General features: G+C 45.9%; 2 protein-coding genes across 3 annotated transcripts in view; one reads left to right on the forward strand and one right to left on the reverse strand.

The window, feature by feature from the left end:
• Positions 1 to 18,496, forward strand: part of LOC106651581 (autophagy-related protein 16-1) — a 339,331-nt gene that overhangs the window by 141,402 nt on the left and 179,433 nt on the right. The gene's annotated exons all lie outside the window — the stretch shown is intronic.
• LOC106651232 overlaps positions 1 to 18,496 on the reverse strand; it is a 67,797-nt gene that overhangs the window by 36,738 nt on the left and 12,563 nt on the right. The window contains exon 3 of the mRNA XM_014369672.2: positions 3,200 to 3,401. Within this exon, the coding sequence (XP_014225158.1) occupies positions 3,200 to 3,401 (202 nt within the window). The remainder of the gene's footprint in view (positions 1 to 3,199; positions 3,402 to 18,496) is intronic.

Consider the following 18,496-nt stretch of genomic DNA (forward strand, 5'->3'; position numbering starts at 1 on the left):
TTTGCTCAAAAGCGACGCGCTTTTCTCTTAATAACTGCTGATTAGCGATTTATTAAAGATAATTGATTAAAGGCTCGCATGCTTTCGAGTGCATGTATACGTGTACCAACACATGCATAAACGCACACAGACACGCAGGCATTACTCGATAATTAGACGATCGTAAAGCTTAACGGTAAGTGCAATTATATAGAGTAAAGATTATTTCATCGCTGTATGCGCGCATCGCTCGACAAGCCGCAACGAGCCTTCCTTTTCCACGTCCAATAATAAGCTGTCCTACGATCGAAGCAGCTTAATTTTTACTGAATTTTCCAATTTCATTCAAACTCTTCCAAGTTGCTCCCAAGGCAGCAGCTTATGTCAAGCTTCGGGCTTTCGTAAACTGTGAATGCAAAAGCATCGAATTTACTCTATTATGACCCTGGCACTGCCGAAGTACATAATTATGTGCTCCGCGCGTCTCTGCTAGCGTTTTAGAATTATGATCAACTGTGTTTATTACTTGGCGCGCGAATGTAAGGCAGCTCGAGTACGTTTCCTGCACTGCAATAGGAACAAAAATCATGGCGTGGCAATATTATGCACGCGATCCATTGGATCATACTTAATTGACGAGTGCGAAAGATTTCTGCAGCTCGCATATCGTGTTATACTCATGTTTGTATTTTCCACGAGTAGGAAGCGAAAATCAGTGGGTGCTTGGAAGAATTCTCGTATAACGGCCAAGTGCTTGTACGCGTGTAAAAAGCACACGCGCTTACCCACTCGCGGGAATTCCTGTACCTCGTCGGCACCTGATTCGGCTCCTATTACCATCCGCTCGTCCAGTGCGTTTGTGTATGGATACGATCGCTGCAAAGAAAAATGATCGTACGCGACTCTCGCGCGAAATTTTGATCGGCGAATTTTTCATTCGTGAATACGTCGCGCGTCGACTCGAGTACGAAGTTTTCCATGCCGACTTCCGTACTCCCATGCGCGCGAGCACAATATAAATTTCGATCGGAGTTGCCTCGAGTCTTCTTCCGGCCCGCGGCTCGAATTTCCTCCTTGAAAATATTAGAGGTGAATACACGCAGACGAGCCACGAGGAGCAGAGTTGCGTAATGAAATTAATGACGCACACGAGTTCATCCTCACGGCGGAGAGATTATCACGGTATACGTGCTCGGGGGCGCCTGCGAGAGCAAGTGAGCGAGCGTGATAAAAAATAATTGTCTTCGGCATTTCGCTGCGAGGATATGCGTTTCATTCCCAAGGAAATCAGCGCGAGAAACGAGAAGAGAAATGTTTACGAGTGCGATACTTCCTTTGCGCGATACACATTCGCGCATATGCTCGCGCGCACACACACAAACACACACTCACAAAGTCTCTCTGTTTTCCTGCCTTGCTGCATCGAACATGTATCATTGTCAATGATCGTCTTGAGAGGCTAATGATGATAAGTGGAAAAAAGAAGCGATGCTTTCCGCGCCTCTCAGGCCCTTCGCACAATAGAATCGCGAGCTTTAATCGACGCGAGCAGCAACACTAGCTTAATTATATAATGGTAAGAAAAAGAATCTCGAGTGTGTAAGATAGACACGTCGATGCATAATTTATGCCGCAGTTGCATAACCGTTCTCGTTTCGTCATTAGACGTAATTGTTAAATTCCTCGAATGGGTTTTATAAACTCATCACTGCACGCTGCTGTATTATGAATCGCGCGCGTCTTTTTTCCTTTACAACACAAGCTCGACTGACGGTACGCTTGTATCGCACCTTTTTCTCCCCGGCCCGATCCTTTTATTGTATCGATCGCTATCGTTTTCTATCTCTATGATTACGCTCACGCGTGTTGATGCTCGAACGACGTGAAGAAGTGCGCAAAAGTGGCCGATGAAATCGCGCCTCGGCCGGGAATGTACCGGGAATCATCGGGACGCCTGATTAACTGGCGCGTGACAAAAACTGTAACTCGCATATTATACAAGATCGATCGCGATCGCGGATGTGATGTCGGGTACACGCTTTTCGCGTCTCACCTCGGAGGCGCCTCTAATCAAACCACCAGTCCCTGCACCTGGATCTTATTAATTTTTCTTGTTGTTGCTGTTTCTGACGCTTTAAAGAATCAGAAAGATACATCCGACTGCTGACACGCGAGCAGCAAGGCGGAGAGCAACTCTAGGGCTTTTTACGCACAATCGCGTTCGGCACCGCTACTCCATGTGCATTAAATGCTCCGCGTACGAGAGAATAGCAAAGTGAAACGAGAAAAAAAAGAAAAAAAAGAAGCCAAAGAGGAATAGAAGTAGCGAGTCTTTACGCCTTGTATATACATCTTAACATTGCAGCTGCGTGCCTCGCTCGAAAGAACATCCGGGTGTTTAACTCCCACCTGCAAAGCTGCGCAACGTCGCTTAGCTCTAGAGCTATATATGAATCAGCATCGGCGAAAAGGAAGAAAAAATAAAAGCTGTTAATAGCAAAAAAAAAGGAAGAGAGAAAAATGAAAAGATGCAAGTCTTCTCTAGCCGCGCGTATGTCTTTTCTATTATGTTCGAACCAATGGAGCTTTCAATACTTCATATTGTGTAGTGCGCGGCGGGAGCGTATATAATTCAAGAGCGCGCCTACTCTCTGCAGAGGATAAATATTTAGAAGGTCGTAATAGCTCGCCTCGCTTCTTCCTAGTTTTCTCCCTCTCGGAGCGCTGCACTACAAACGCGCGTGTGTGTGCAGGTGCACAGTGCGGCAGCGACGTCGGCGAACACTTTCCTTCGCCGACCCTAATGTCTACGTCTATGTGTGTGCGCGAGTAAGCGTGTGTATAAATGTGCCCAGGTACATTTATGTTGAGCTGTTTTCTCGACAAGATTTGCGCAATCTCCGTTTAATAAATAACAGCCAAGACATGATGTTCCGTCCGTAGGCTGTATATCCGAGGAATCAACTTTGTACCCGCGCCAATATAAGCTCGTAAATCAGCTGACTCGAGCGAGCTCGCGCTGCGCAGCTTATACACACGTACTCGCACACACACACACACACACACACACACATAGAGCCGCGCTCGACGTAATATATCCTCATCGCGGCCGTAATGTCAAATAAAGAAACTGTATACATGCGCCTGGCATAATGTTGTTAGAGATATATATAGGCTGTTATGTATGGAAATAAAAATAAAAAGCAGTTGATTAACTTACCGACAGAGGAAGTCCCTTTCGCCGAGGCAAGTCTCGAGGCAGTGCTGGCGCGTGGACGCGTTGGTCGTGCGCTTCGTATGGCCGACGAGGCGATGGCCCTGCACCCTGTCGATGCACCAGGCGCGCTCGCACGGCTTCACCGACAGACAGCTCTTCTGCGCGTAAATCGTAAACACGGGGAACTGCGATTGCGACAGGGCAGCTGAAACAGGAATAAAGTCGAAAAATTAGACACCGTATAGCAGCGTATAATATGAACATATTGCGAAATAATTCGACTCGTAAAATATAATGTCAGGGTAATCATTGAAAATTTTGAAGCGATAGAGATCGATGTAATGTCGTAGCGTAATAAGCGGGAGATCGGCAGAGTCGAAGAAAGAAAGAAAGAGAGAAAGAGAGAAGATTAGATGAAAAAGCCCGACGCGGGTACTTGAATAAGTATTAATGAGAGGGTGTGCGGTGTGTGCGAGTACGCGAAACACCCTGTAATTTTCATCGAGAGAAAGAGAAAGAGAGCCTCGGACGCAGTACATATAAAATCTATAGGTAAAAAGACAGTACGGAGGCGCGTTATGACGTGCGCCGCGCTCGGAACCTGTAAAGTCTTGTAGAAAAAAGAGCGTCAATTATTCAACGTATATAATATATACTGCTCCTTTCGTTCGTCCTACGTCTTTCTCTCCCTTTTCTCGCGTATACTATGTGTTTGTATACATACTTGGCTCTCTCGCGGGATTTCGCGAAAATTACGCTACCGAGAAAAGACCTCGTGTGTGCACAGTACCCACACTCGCTTAAGAAATCTGCGTGCTACTTTGAGTTTTTAGCTGCGTTTACCTACACACACACACACACACACACACATATAGACAAAGTTATACGTATACTTGAACACACAAACACACGTGCATGCATATGTATGCACTTCCGGGGCGAAAAAGACAAGCTCGACGGCAGTAGCACTAGCTCAGCAGCGGCAGCTCGACGCTGCATACAGTTATAATGCTACTGCATTACAAGATAATAGTGTATTATATATATACACACAGATACACATATGAAGGTGGTTTGGCTCCCACACGAGCAAGTGTGTATGTGTGTGTATTTTACTGCTGCTGCTACTTTAGCTATGTACAGGAACTTTCTCGCGTGTATAGATGCAGACAGGTTGCGCGCACGTGATGAGGGATGCCGGGGACTTGTGAGAATAAGGTATAGGAGGAAAAAGTTGATTTACACAACCGCAGACTCCGCGTGCGCCGCGCTTACTGCACGTACATGTGGGGTACATGTATGCGCGCATACTTTTGCGCATGAGGACTCGAGCTCGGTTATTATCGGCAAAGTCAATACTCGTCTTGAAAATATACGGAATGAAGAGAGAAAAAACGTCGAAAATTAACGTTTGCTTCGGAAAACTACATATAATATGTACGAGCGCTTCTCCGTGAATTGCTATTGCCAAGAGAGGAGGGAAAAGCTGGGATGTTGCTCACGACGCAGCTTTGCACGCGTCTAAACTTCCAAACTGCTCCTCTCTCTCGTCTCTCTCTCTCTCTCTCTCTCTTTACTTTTCTTCTAGCTCACGCGTATGCGTAGATCGATTTGGTTGATTCATAAAAGGGGGATAGAGATGGGAGCAAACAAGTGAGCTTGCCATTTACAGCAAGCGTATTTGCATGTGGAGGGAAAAGTCTGTGCTAAGAGGAGAAGGAGGAGGAGGGTAACTGTACGTCCAATTTGTGGCCGTGATTTACATCGAGCCATCTGCCACTAGAGCGAGATTCTGCAATATACACACACGACGTGTCTAACTCTGCAGTTGCAACAACAACAACAACACCAGCAGCGGCGGCAGCAGCAGCAGCGAGTGTGGCACGGTATAGCCCGCAACAACCGCTCCTGTTGTTATACTACAACTTTACACGCGTAGGCATATTGTTGGGTTACGTCGTTGAGCATCGTGTGTACTTCTAGGCACTCGCGAAATGTGAAATGCAGCGTTGCGAATAATTGGCAACCGTTAATTTTGCGAATTAACGCGTTACGCGCTGCCGCTTAATTACGTTAAATGAGTCGAGAGAGAGAGAGAGAGAGAGAGAGAGAGAGAGAGAGAGAGAGAGAGAGAGAGAGGATAGAGGAAGGGAGGCGAACGAGCTAGGCGCACCGCAGGGAGAGAGATATTCCACGCGACAGAGGCGCCTATTTTTTAAACTATAATATATATATCGCACTTGGAGTGCACGCACATAACGTGGAGCACTGCCTATATACACATACACGCATCATAAAGACGAACGTAGACGAGTGACAGGCCACGGGTGCGAGCGCGAATTGTTTCCACTGGAGCTCGGCTGTCCTGGCCGATATGGCGCGTACATAAACTTGACGTATACGATCGCTGCACGGTCCATAGGGAAAGAGGTTTACGTCTTTACATGCCAACTCCATATGCGTGTATACCATCACTGCTGCGCGTATTTGGCCCGAAGTCGTTGAGCAACGTTTTCGCCTGACTTTTACTCGTCGTTCGATTGATTTATTTGACTTTTTTTGCGAGCACGAGCAATTACGCTTTCTTACGCCAGTAGGCAAAAGGTCGTATACAAAGCTCGCAGCGCACGCTCACATATACAGCTGCTGCATTGTCATACTTATGAGTTGTGCAGCTATTCTCGACTCATGGGAGTAGAGCCGAGCATTGAACTTGCCCCCGCGCCAGTGTGAAAGTAAACACAATGACATTTAACGAGTTACAAGGTCATCTACTATGGGACGCGCGGCAGCAAACGATCCTTGCATAACGTACTCGAGTTACGTACATATTCTCTCTTGGTATTGTAGTCGCGCGCGGGCGTATATATTACGATACGATTACGCCACAGCAGCAGATCGATCCTATCGCCGCGGCAGCGTATTAATATCACACGTGTGAACTGGAGTGCTTTGGCAAAGTCGAGCGTGTAAGCGGCTATAGCAGAGATGGTAGTAGCAGTAGTCGCGAGAGTACGCGTGGGATCGTAGCGGGACGCCCGCGAGATACATGCATAGCGCGAATTAAAGCACACACAGGAGACAGGCCGAGAGCGACTTGGAAACTGAGAGAGACTCGAGAGAGAAAGAGAAGCAAGCGATGTATTTCCGGCCGACGAATGCAGCCAACAACAATGTCTTGCGGTTGTGTTCTTTGCTCTCTCTCTCTCTCTCTCTAGTGCTCTATGTTATACGCTATATAGGTGTATGTAGTGCGCAGCACGCAATTGTTCGCGTTTGTAAGTCCATGCGAAGCGCGCCCTGCACTTATACAAAAGTGCGTGTACACGCGCACACCAGCTCGAAATTATACACGCGAGCCTCATGCCTATGTTGCATATATAGACAAGCGCGCGCGCGTGTGTTTGCCGAGTGCTGCCCGAGAATTCGAAAATAAAAAAAAATAAAATAAAATAAAAGAAGAAAGATGCTCGGGATAATAGTCGAGGAAATAAAGCATTCAACCTCCGATTTTTGAACAGTAAGTCGGATTGAGATGCGGTTTTCGGCATTCGATTCGGGAGAGCGTCTAGAAACTTTGTGAACAAAATTTATGAGGGACAAATGAAAATTTGCACCCCGGGGGTGCAATAAACGCATTTCAGGGATGCAGCTTGAACTCACGACTTGGTCAATATGTGTATTTCACTAAATATCGGTAAAAATGAGTCTAATTTCTGCACTCGGGGGTTTTTGGGGTCGCTGAAAACGAATATTACAACGAAAATGTACTACGATGTACCTGGGGCCCAGGGTGACTCTTGTATACCTCGTCTCCTGGAGTTTCATGGTAATATTTAAGATATCTCGTTGAAACTCGTTACTCAGGGGTTTTTGGGGTCGCTGAAAACGAATATCACAACGAAAATGTACTACCATGTACCTGGGGCCCACGGTGGGCCCTATATACCTCGTCTCCTGGAGTTTTATGGGGATATTTAAGATATCTCGTTGAAACTCGTTACTCAGGGGTTTTTGGGGTCGCTGAAAACGAATATCACAACGAAAATTATTTCTTAATTTATTTACAAATTTTCCACATTTTCTTCCTCTGTGTTAATTTATCTTGCTCAACATTCGAACAGTTACAGTCGGCACAATTTTTACACGCTAAATTGCAGGATAATCCTTGTTTTCTGCACCCGCACGTGTTACCGCATTTCAAAATTAAAAGTGATTTTTGTTTTATAACTTGTATACAAACAACCAAGCGAAATAAATTAAATATTTACAATACAACTTTAGAAGACAAAATGATTAGGGCCCGCCCTGGGCACCAGGTACACGGTAATACATTTTTACAGTGATATTCGTTTTCAGCGACCCCAAAAACCCCCAAGTAACGAGCTTCAACGAGATATGTTGAATATCCCCATAAAACTCCAGGAGACGAGGTATATAGGGCCCGCCCTGGGCCCCAGGTACATGGTAGAACATTTTCACAGTGATATTCGTTTTCAGCGACCCCAAGAACCCCTGAGTAACGAGTTTCAACGAGATATCTTAAATATTACCATGAAACTCCAGGAGACGAGGTATACAAGAGTCACCCTGGGCCCCAGGTACATCGTAGTACATTTTCGTTGTAATATTCGTTTTCAGCGACCCCAAAAACCCCCGAGTGCAGAAATTAGACTCATTTTTACCGATATTTAGTGAAATACACATATTGACCAAGTCGTGAGTTCAAGCTGCATCCCTGAAATGCGTTTATTGCACCCCCGGGGAGCAAATTTTCATTTGTCCCTCATAAATTTTGTTCACAAAGTTTCTAGACGCTCTCCCGAATCGAATGCCGAAAACCGCATCTCAATCCGACTTACTGCTCAAAAGATCGGAGATTTGGCCGTTTTTTGTGCTTTATTTCCTCGTCTATAATTAATAATCGCGTTGGTAACAGGACTTGGTGAGGTTTATGTAGCCGAAGGTACATAACACACGCAGGCCGTTGCTGCTACATGCGGAGCGCGCTGCAATCAGACGAAAGCGCGGCGCTTTTTTGCCGCAATAGACGCGCGCGCGCGGCCCGCAGCGTGCACGTTTAATCCGAGGATTAATTTTGAATATACAAGAAGGAAAGCTCGCGCTTGCATGATTCAGCAGTGAATATAATCAGCATACGACAATGAAAGTACACCAAATAGCACAACCACGCAGCAAGCCCCAGAGCGGCGAAATTGACTGCCTCTCCCTCTCTCTCTCTCTCTGCGTTCGCTCTTGCATTATATACTCGCTGAGAGCTGTAATGTAAATCGGTCGGGCACAATTCACCCGACTCTCGTACTACTCCGGCTTCGAATGTATGTACGTAGGTACCAGTGTACGTGTGTAGCACGGAGCTCGCAGCTGTATTGGTGGATTTGTTGAATTTCATGTTTGACGATAGGTACTAGGGCTTGTCCTTACTCAAACTAGGCAAGGCCGAATATTCAAATTCGAGCTTCAATCTACGCTGCGCCGCCGACGTACATATGCGTGCATGTTGTCGAGCCCCGGCCGAATGTGTATAGCTTCCGGTAAGAGACGGACAGTCATCAAAAGTAATCAAGTTATGTATTGGTAAACATGGCAATCTCGAGAGCTCGAGAGTCTATATGTCGTGGAAGCAGCAGCCACAATACCACATGCAGCCCCTGCGAATATTGAATTTCCAAGTATTGCTCTAAAAGTTGGCTGCTTGTGCTGTCTGACTGGACCAAAGCAGATTTTCCATTGCGTACACTTGCGTGTATATAGCCCAAAAACTTGCTCGCTGCTGCTGCGATTAGCATGTGTACGAGAAAAGTTTGTGTACGCTGTGTGGCCCTAATTAATTTGCGACTGCTACGCGTATAGACTCGAATTGCAGACTATTCCTTCGTGAATATCAAAAGCTTGTTACTCGACCGAGCTCTTGCTTGCGTTATTCTTCATAATACTCAGTACTGAATGTAAAATTATCCGCGTTTTATTTATCAGACATATTAATGCGACTTTGCTCGGTTTTGTTTACAAAACAAAAGTTATCTGGCATGCCGATCGACGAACAAATTTGTACTCTGTAAAACATGCAAATTACATTGTGAAGCTAAATAAACCTTTTACACGGGTTTAATAAAGCTCGAATATAAAAATAAAATAAAAAGGAAAAAGAATTGCTCCGATGCGTCTATTTGCACGCCAGATAAAAAATTAAAATATGCGAAAGAGGTACGAATCGAATCTTGCGCGCCCCACTCCGGGGGCTGGAAGATGAAAAACAGGAAGGTTTATCGACGTGTAAAGAGGCTCGGGCGCGCGCCTGATGCGCTCACTTGTAACACTTTAAAGCGCGCCTCGTAAATCGTCTCCTAACTACGTCCCATATAAGTGAAATATGTAAGTACGTGCTAGAATACACATTATTTACCAGCCGACGCCGGGTGTGCAAAGTAAAAAAAGGAACGTCTTATATCGCCTGCGATTATGGGTTAAAAGCTTATGGATATGCCATCGATTTATGATATACATATGAGCATTAGAACATTCGTAATGTTTCCGCGCTGTGGGTCAGGTTGCGTGCGAGGTCGATTTTTGCGCGCGGCCGCATTGAACAGTTTCCATGGACTCGTATAATTCTGCACCCACGCGGAGCACGCGATAGAGAGAGAGAGATCATAAATAAGCTCACGCAAAAGTGGAATAGCAACTCTGTCGCGCCGCCGATATAAATATGAAAATCGACGACGAGAGAAGCGCAGCGAGTTGTAACGCATATAATATACATGAACCGGGAAAACGAGAAATAAAAATGAGTAAAAAGAGTCCTTTGCGCTGATGTATATCTGCGCGAGTCTGGGAGGTATGCGCCGTGTAAGACGTGGCGGTGGTGGCGCGCGCTCGAGGTGCCGAAAAGTGTCATTCCTCGCTGTCGCGAGTAAAGTCGGAATGTTCTGAAAGTAAAATGTGTACGAGAGAAGAGAGAGAGTGAGAGCACGAGTTTTTTTCCTCTCTACTCCTCTTTTTTTCCCTCGTCACGTGTACGGTATGCAATTCAAGCTTATGCGTATATACGATATATATGCCTATGATCTAGGAAGCAAAAACAGAAGCTGCTCTGCTATATAGCTCCTCGTCTGTGTATGTGGGTATGTGTGTGTGTGATACACGTTAAAAAGCAGAAATGACTTTTTGAGGTTGCCTCAAAGACTTGCTGCACCTCCGTGACAAACACAAACACACATACGCTCGAGTTTGAAAAAATGTGCTCAGAGACGTTCGTTCTCTGTGTGTCGCGGTGACAAAATTATATAAAAGCGCACACATGGGCTTGGAAACGCATTCGACTCGTAGAATTACACGTGCGCGCCTAGCGTTTGTGCAGAGAAAAGAGATGTAAATAAGAAAAGAAAGTCGCGAGCTATTGGAAAAAGGCAGCGGAAAATAAATCGAAAAAAAAGGAGAAGGAGCCGATGCAAAAACAGACGAGGCAAAAAAGGCCGATTGGAAATGCGCTGCCAGTAGTTTGCGATTTGCTTTATCCAAACTCATACATGCTTTACGCGCGCTCGCTCGAATGCGAGTATATGTGCTCGTGTGTGCTGCGTATATATACAATGTAGACTCGTGCACGAGTAATATTATTTCAACGTCAGTTTAGTCGTTGACGTTCTATAACGCACATAATGTATAAATATCTTATATACGAAGAAAATATATATCCCAAGCCATAATTGCATTTCATTCCGCGTACGCGATTTATCGAGAGTACGTATGCGAAAGAGAGAGACCGGAAAATCGTAGTATCCTTATTCTTTTTTCTTTTCTTTTTTTTCGTCGGAGTAATTCTCGTCAAAGCCACGAGAATCTTTAATATAATACGAACAGCATCCACACATAGGAGAAACGTACAGAGGGTATGTATGCAGCAGGCTCGCGAACACGCGCACAGCATATACGCTACACACAAATACACACTGTGGCAAACATTCATATAGGCGTGTCAGATAAAAACACAAACGCATTTTCAGTGCAATCGCGCGCGAGCCTCGCCGCATATACGTCGAAGAGAGAGAGTCTTGGTATGCAACATAAATCGTCGATTCTGGATAAACGTTTCCAGTGCAGTCACGCGCACACATATACGTATACGTACGTATACAAGTGCGGCGGGAAATCATGTCGGTGAATCGTTACTTCTTCTTTTTTTTGTCCGTGTGTGTGTGTGTTATGCTACGATCGAGAGAGAGTCGTAAGTTCAGTTGCGTCATAATAGCGCGCTTTTCGCTCGAATCGATCTCCCACGTGTCGTTGTCGATACCGAGCGCAGTTGTTACATATATGTGTATGTGTGTGTGCAGCGCAGGTTTTTTGCGCCACCCTACCTTTGGACATAATCGTCCCGTTCACGAGCGTATTGGGTACCTTGTAGTACGGTACCTCGGCTCTTTTTGCTTGTGCGCACGCGATAATGTGTCTCCTTGAGCTCGGGATTAGGAAGAAAGAGAGATAGAGAAAAAAAAGGAGCAAGTAAGAATTTTTGACACTAGCTCGAAATCAGTTTGCGCACGCACGCGAGCGAACATTAATCGACCGATAAACGAGTGTATATGTACGGTAGCTCTCGACTTTACCAAGGGGGAGAAAAAAATGGCCAACACGCGTAGCGAGAGGGATATGCTAATTGAGAGATCCGATGGAATTTACGTGAATTAAACGTTGCGGAAAGTCTGCTACTACTGCTGCTGCTGCTGCTGATGCTGCTGCTGCTGTGTCACAGGCGCGCAGTTGAAACATTTTAATTGAAAAATACACCGTTGCGCTACGTGTGCGTATAATTGATTAACATCGTTGTTCGTCGACCGCGGTATTTTACACGTTATTTGCCCCGTGCGAATGATAATAATAAACGCGGCAAAACGAGATTTATAAGAATTATGTTAATAAGCAGCCGGGAAAGCTTCTATACTGCTCGGTGCTCGCTCGCGAAAATAAATCGTTAACGCGTGCGCTTATTTTTCTCCTTTTTTTGTCGTTGTTATGGTATCCGCGAAGCGGCGCGCGCGCGGAGAGTGCCGAAGCTTCGTTCATCATGCAGCAATATCATCCAGACGTGTACGCTACGTGCGCGGCGCGGGTATAGCTGCAGTTACATAGGCAACTGCGCTCGCGTTAGTTGTTATTGCGCAACGTTCGCTTAAACTGACGATAAAAAAAAATCAATAACTTCTCGGCAGCGCGTCGACCTTTTTTGTGTGCAACTGTTATAACGTATGTAAGGCTATAAAAGCTCGAGACTGAAGCGTTTGTGTCAGTGCGAGGCAGTGCGTATACGTACATGTGTATGTGTGTGTGTGTGTGTGTGTGTGTGTGTGTGTGTGTGTGTGTGTGTGTGTGTGTGTGTGTGTGTGTGTGTATGTATATACGTACGTACGTACGTATGTATACTGCTCGTGCGCGTACATACACGGTAAGCGTAAATCGTAACGGCAATAAATTTACTCAGGCGCTCGCTCGCGCCCGCAAGTTCAATGCATATAACGAATGTAGCGTCAATTCGATCCACACGTACACATTTACACACTTACACGCGCACATACACACTTATACACACACGCACACACATACACTACGTGGCACTAACGGGAAATGAGTCCTTAACTACCTTTGAAATGCATCTCTCTCTTTTTCTCGTCATAACTGCAGCGGGGATGCTGTTGCTGCTGCTGCTGCTGCTGCTGCTGATGCTCTGGCTATTTTCCCCCGGCCCTGATGAGAGAAAACATGGCTATGCTGCAACGACGCTCCACTACATCATCTTTTGCTCTACACGCGGCCCTACCTCTGATAATATCTCTCTCTAGCTCGCGCATAATAATTTAATAAATTTCATCCATAATACGCGTGGCTAATTTCAGACTCGTTTCAATCCTTTTTGCAAAATGTATCTACCTCTCAGGCGCGAGCAACCTTGAATATATTTGACTGAGTCTAATCTCTCCAACAGCGTACGGTGAGTCGAATCAGGCGTCGAAAAAAAATTTTTGACAAAAATCAGATTGCGATAGAAACGCCATACGCGCTTGGCTGAAAAGCTAACGGTTACTTGCAATTTAGTTCGATTAAACGAGCAAGTGTTAAAAAAGGGATCCTAACGCGTCTGCTTAAAAAAAAATCTCCAAGCCGTATAATGTACTCGGTGTACGTATATATACTTTCATCCAGAACAAGGACACAGTCAACGCGACGCTCGAGCTCGAGTCCCTATTGTTGGCCGTCCGTTATGAGAGAACCTGTGCGTGCTGTGAGTGTGTTGCTATGTGCGTGTGTGTGTGTGTGTGTGTGTGTGTGTGTGTGTGTGCGTGGAACACGTCGCAGACTATTAGCCAGGATACTTTAAGTGGCACGATATACATACAGCCGATGAGGCGAAACGCGCACGTGGAGGGAAAATATACCTCTATAGAGCTTATCTCTCAAGCTATTAGCTTTTTGGCGCTTGCGATCGCGCGCCAGTAAAGACGTGTTAAACTCGCTGCGAAGGGGCATAAAGAAGGAAGGAAGCATCCAAGGAGGCGAGAATAGGGGGAGAGAGAGAGAGAGAGAAGCCAAAGGTACAGCCAAGAGAAAGAGGGGAAGAAAATATGCCGAACGAACTCCATAAATTGGAGGCCACCACCGGCGCGCGCGCTCGAGCGAATGCAGTCGCCGCAGCTGAACACGAATGATCTTTCGCTACTGTCATCTCCCCGTACGGTATTCGTGTCATTGTCGTTTGGCGACACTGCCGAGAGAAACAGAGAGACGGAGAGAGAGAAAAATAATCCTGTTGGTAACAGTAACGTTCCGGGAAGCATCTCATGTGTATGTGCGCCAGCAAATATATACACACATATTGCTAGTTGCTACTCCCACTAGTGCGAGCAGTATTTAGTATTCGCGAGCGAGAGAGAGAGAGAGAGAGAGAAAGGGAGAGATAGTTAATACTTCCCACGGCTAGTAGCAGTATTCAATGGTATATTGCGCTCGCTTGCCAAGCTCCGCTATGTTACACACATACACACACACGCATATAACACAAGTGTACAGCCACAAGGTCTAGCTCCACCTATGCACAAGCCCCGATGCAGTGTGTGACAGTATAACACGCAATCGACTGGTCGAGCAAGCCTCGGCTCTGTCTTATCTGGCCCGTCCGAACAGACCATCTTTCCAAACGTCCAAGCATCTGTGCCATATCGAAACAACTCAAACTGAGCACACGCATATCACACACACACACACACACACACACACATACGGGATAAGTTTAGTTTTCATTTTTATTTTTTTACCTCGGCTGCAATTTGTTTTATTTATACACTAAAGTAATCCAATGACACAATTAAACCGGCTTATATACAATATACAAAAGTAGAAGAGGCACAAATACGAGAATTTAATTCGAGTGTCAAATGGTAAAAGCCGCGCGGTACTGAAAATAAGATCGCGACTCGCTCAATCCTTCCTCCTATTCTCACGATACACACATCGGCTTCTAAACGAGCTCGGCATCTTATCGCGCATATAAATATACAGACAAGGCGCATCAATCCTGCCTCTGCCCGCTTCTAAATGACATTTTCAGCAAGTATGGCACATACAAGCTTATGGAATGCATTCGTTATCGTCGCGCGACCGGCGCATATATACCCTATACATGGCAGCGCAGGAAACATAATATACGCGTCGAGGGATTGCTTCCGCACTTAAATATGTTCGCCGCGGCTATACGTATAAGGCGTCTGCAGCTTAGCAGTGATAATGCATTACATAGACGTGTGTGAGTGTATACGTAGTAACGGGTTTGCGCGGGTTCGTCGCTGAAGCAAACGCTCTATATATCTATAGTAAAGGCGACGTTTCGTCGCCACCGCCGCTGCACTGCACACGGACGACCGAGAGTGACGTACGTTCGCGCCTCGCTTGTTCACTTGCTGGCAAGACAATTATCGTTATCGGCCTTTACGTAATATCGGCACGATTTAAACGTTCTCGGGATTTTTTATCCACTGCTCTGCAGAAAGACGGGAAAAAAGTGCGGGGAGCAAATATAGCGCATCCGCTTTTGGCTCGTTCGTATATATATTATATAGGTACACTGGTCGTCGGTCGTGGCGCGCAGAGAGAAAAAAATCAAGAGGAAAAAAAGCAACACGTATATATAGCTACATGCGGCTCTGGGTATATGAACTGCTGCTCTGGCTCTTGAGCATCGTTCGTATATATCGCTAATTGGTGGCGGTGTGTGTTCAGAGTAATTGCTCCGATCGCTCTCTTGAGCTATACGGAGCGAGCGAGATGGCCATTGGATGGCCGCAGTTCAGAATGCTTCCGCGAGCTCTCACTCGTTGCACATCTACAAACTCGCACACACACACACACACACACACACACACTCGTGCCCATACGCAAACATAGATCAGCGCGACTGTTGGTCGTCAGGCGATCGCGTGCTAATTGCGCCCTATGAGCCCGAACCGAAAGATCGCGCCGAGGATCGAGCCCTGCGCAACATTCAACGATCCCTTTTCGATACATATAGCTGCGATCCTGAAAAAGTCGAGAGCCTAATATACGACATACGTATGCTCGACCCAGTAGCTGCTGTGCATACGCGATTCATATACATCCGTAGATATTTGCGCGAAAACTGCAGCTATTGGCCTTTTACCCATATAAATATATCGAGAGAGAAAGAGAGAGAGAGAGAGAGAGAGAGAGAGAGAGAGAGAGAGAGATGGCAAGAGACACAAGCCGTACGTATGTGTTGTGAGTATGCAGAGCTCCAGAGCACATGCATGTATGCATGCAACAGTGCCGGAGGCAACCCGTTACTCGCGCGACTTTCCTTGCATGCAGCATATAGAAAGGAGGAGGAGGATTACGGCGCGCGCGTGCACTAGCTTGATCGTTTTGTATAAATAGTCCTTGCGTTCTCTCTCGCTCTCTCTCTCTCTCACGCGCGCATATGTGTGTGTATGTATATAAGTGCCGATAAAAGGACTACTCCGAACGAACGCGAATGCGTGTCCTCCTTTCTTCCATGCCCCGTGCGCGCCGCGTGTACACACACACACACACACTACCTATGCAGCAAGTATATAGTTTGCTCTAATCTCGACTTGAGGAATGTCGATCGGCTTTGCGGTTTTTTCTTTGTATTTTTTTCCTTCTCCTGTTTTTTTTCTTTTACCTTGGCGCGGGCAGAGATAGGAGAGCCGGACGACGGTGTATCGTCGAGTCGACGCACACACACCGAGCGCGCGACAGCTGATCGTCAGCTGTGTGTCTCGCCTATGTATCGACGCCGCGCACGTACGTAAGGTCGTGACCCTCGACCAGCAACCTATACACACACATACGTAAGCTTTATGCTAATTAGCCGATCGCCCAAGCGGCCTACCGTCGTCGTCGTCGTCGTCGTAACTCGGCGACGTTGATACTTATAAATGTTCGATCGCGTGCATCGACTGTCGCAGTTTCCGAGCGACGTTTAAATTTGCTAATGTGTAGAAAAAGTAACGGTTGATCGTTTATACGGTCGCGACCTCCTGTAGGCACAGCGTCGTACGTTATTTCGACGCGAGGGTCGTCGCTTGCGTGCACGATGGAGAAAAAAAAGACGCGCACACAAACACACATCGAGCTTTTTTATCTCCCGATGTAAATTAAAAAGCGAGGATAGATTTTTGTTTGTGAATAGGAGCGAAGTTGCGCGAGCTTCATTATACGCGAGTGTATGTATGTTGGATGAGGTCGAGCACCCGCAGGCGCGGCTGAATTCGAGAAAAGCATTCGAGAGGGTTATATAGAGAAAGCTCGGCCTCCCGGCAGCAGTAGCATCATTGTGGGGGTGCAGCGCGCCTATACACACGAACCTACATTATACGCACACAGCTAGCTACGTACACTCCCGGAGAAATGGGCAAATTATTTTATTTTTCGCTCGGCACAAAGGAAAGCCCTTCGTCAGGATACTATCGAGGACAATGAAGCCGTGAAAAATGGTATGCGCACCTATAGCTGGCCTTTCCATGCGTATATTTAAATACCTATGCTACGGCTGCGTGTATATGCGAATGTGTGTATATATACATTTTGGGATCTCTATTCTTTCGCTACTAGTACTGCTCGCTCTTTCGGCTGCGCCTGCAGAACAGCGCAAGAGAAAGAGGGAGAGCCAAAAGCTCGAGCCTTTTGTATTTGTCAACGCGTCGCCCTCTTGTATATTCCGCAGATTTTCTCTCTTTTGCGCTTAGCCTGCAGGCTGTGGGTGTGTGTGTATATATATTTTATATATAGGCAGCACTCTACGGGTTTATATTACATTTTCAAGTAAATGGATTTATCTTTCAAGTGGCTGCGTGCGCGCTCTACTCTCTCGCGCACTACTACTGCTACCTACTGCTGCTACAACTGGTACTACTACTTTGTGCACACAGCCTCCGTACGAGCACGCGCAATGCAGGCAGCTACAGCTTGACCTACTACACTCTCATACTCACGCGAATCGAGTGTATTTAGATCGTACCTATAAATGAGAATCTGCATATAACTGTTTTTCCCTGTTTCTAGTTTATTTAACAATATATTATGGTGGTGGTAGTAGTAGTAGTAGTAAATGGCTCTCTGCCCGCACAACATTTCTCGCGGCCTATGCTAATTGATACGTTCTCTAATTAATTTCTCTTCCATATACTTACATTATCTAGACGATTGATAATTTTTATATCCAATATATACGGAGTCTGCGCAAGTTTCGCAAAAGTAACATCGGCACGTACTCTTCTTGTGTAATTTTATGTTTTTCTCTGTATATGATGTTTTTGCTATAGTCGAAAGCGAAGCCTCGGAGTAAGGGTATAACAAAGAACGTGACGAGCATCTTGTCCCAGGCCAACTCGGAAGTTTTCGCTTATCAAAAGCTCTCAAGAAACACAAAGAGAGAGAGAGAGAGAGAGAGAGCGGGAATGTACATTTATTCGTACATATACACAAGACACACTCGAAAAGTTTAAATCCCTACGTAGGATATAGGAACATGAACTTCGTTTATCCGTGTCTGGCTGGGGGTGCAGACCAATTCGTGTCAAAACGTGCTTCATCCAACTTTGTATATACGTAGGCAGAGAGGCTAGGACCAACTTTCTCCTGCTTATGATCTGATCGGGATTTAACCGATTACGATACTCGCACACACATATGTATAAAATGTATACACGAAATTGCATATACGTATACCGTAGCGCAAGTATTAATTTC

The sequence above is a fragment of the Trichogramma pretiosum genome, unplaced genomic scaffold (genome assembly GCF_000599845.2).
Source record: "Trichogramma pretiosum strain Unisexual culture from Peru unplaced genomic scaffold, Tpre_2.0 scaffold68, whole genome shotgun sequence".
NCBI classification, from domain to species: domain Eukaryota; kingdom Metazoa; phylum Arthropoda; class Insecta; order Hymenoptera; family Trichogrammatidae; genus Trichogramma; species Trichogramma pretiosum.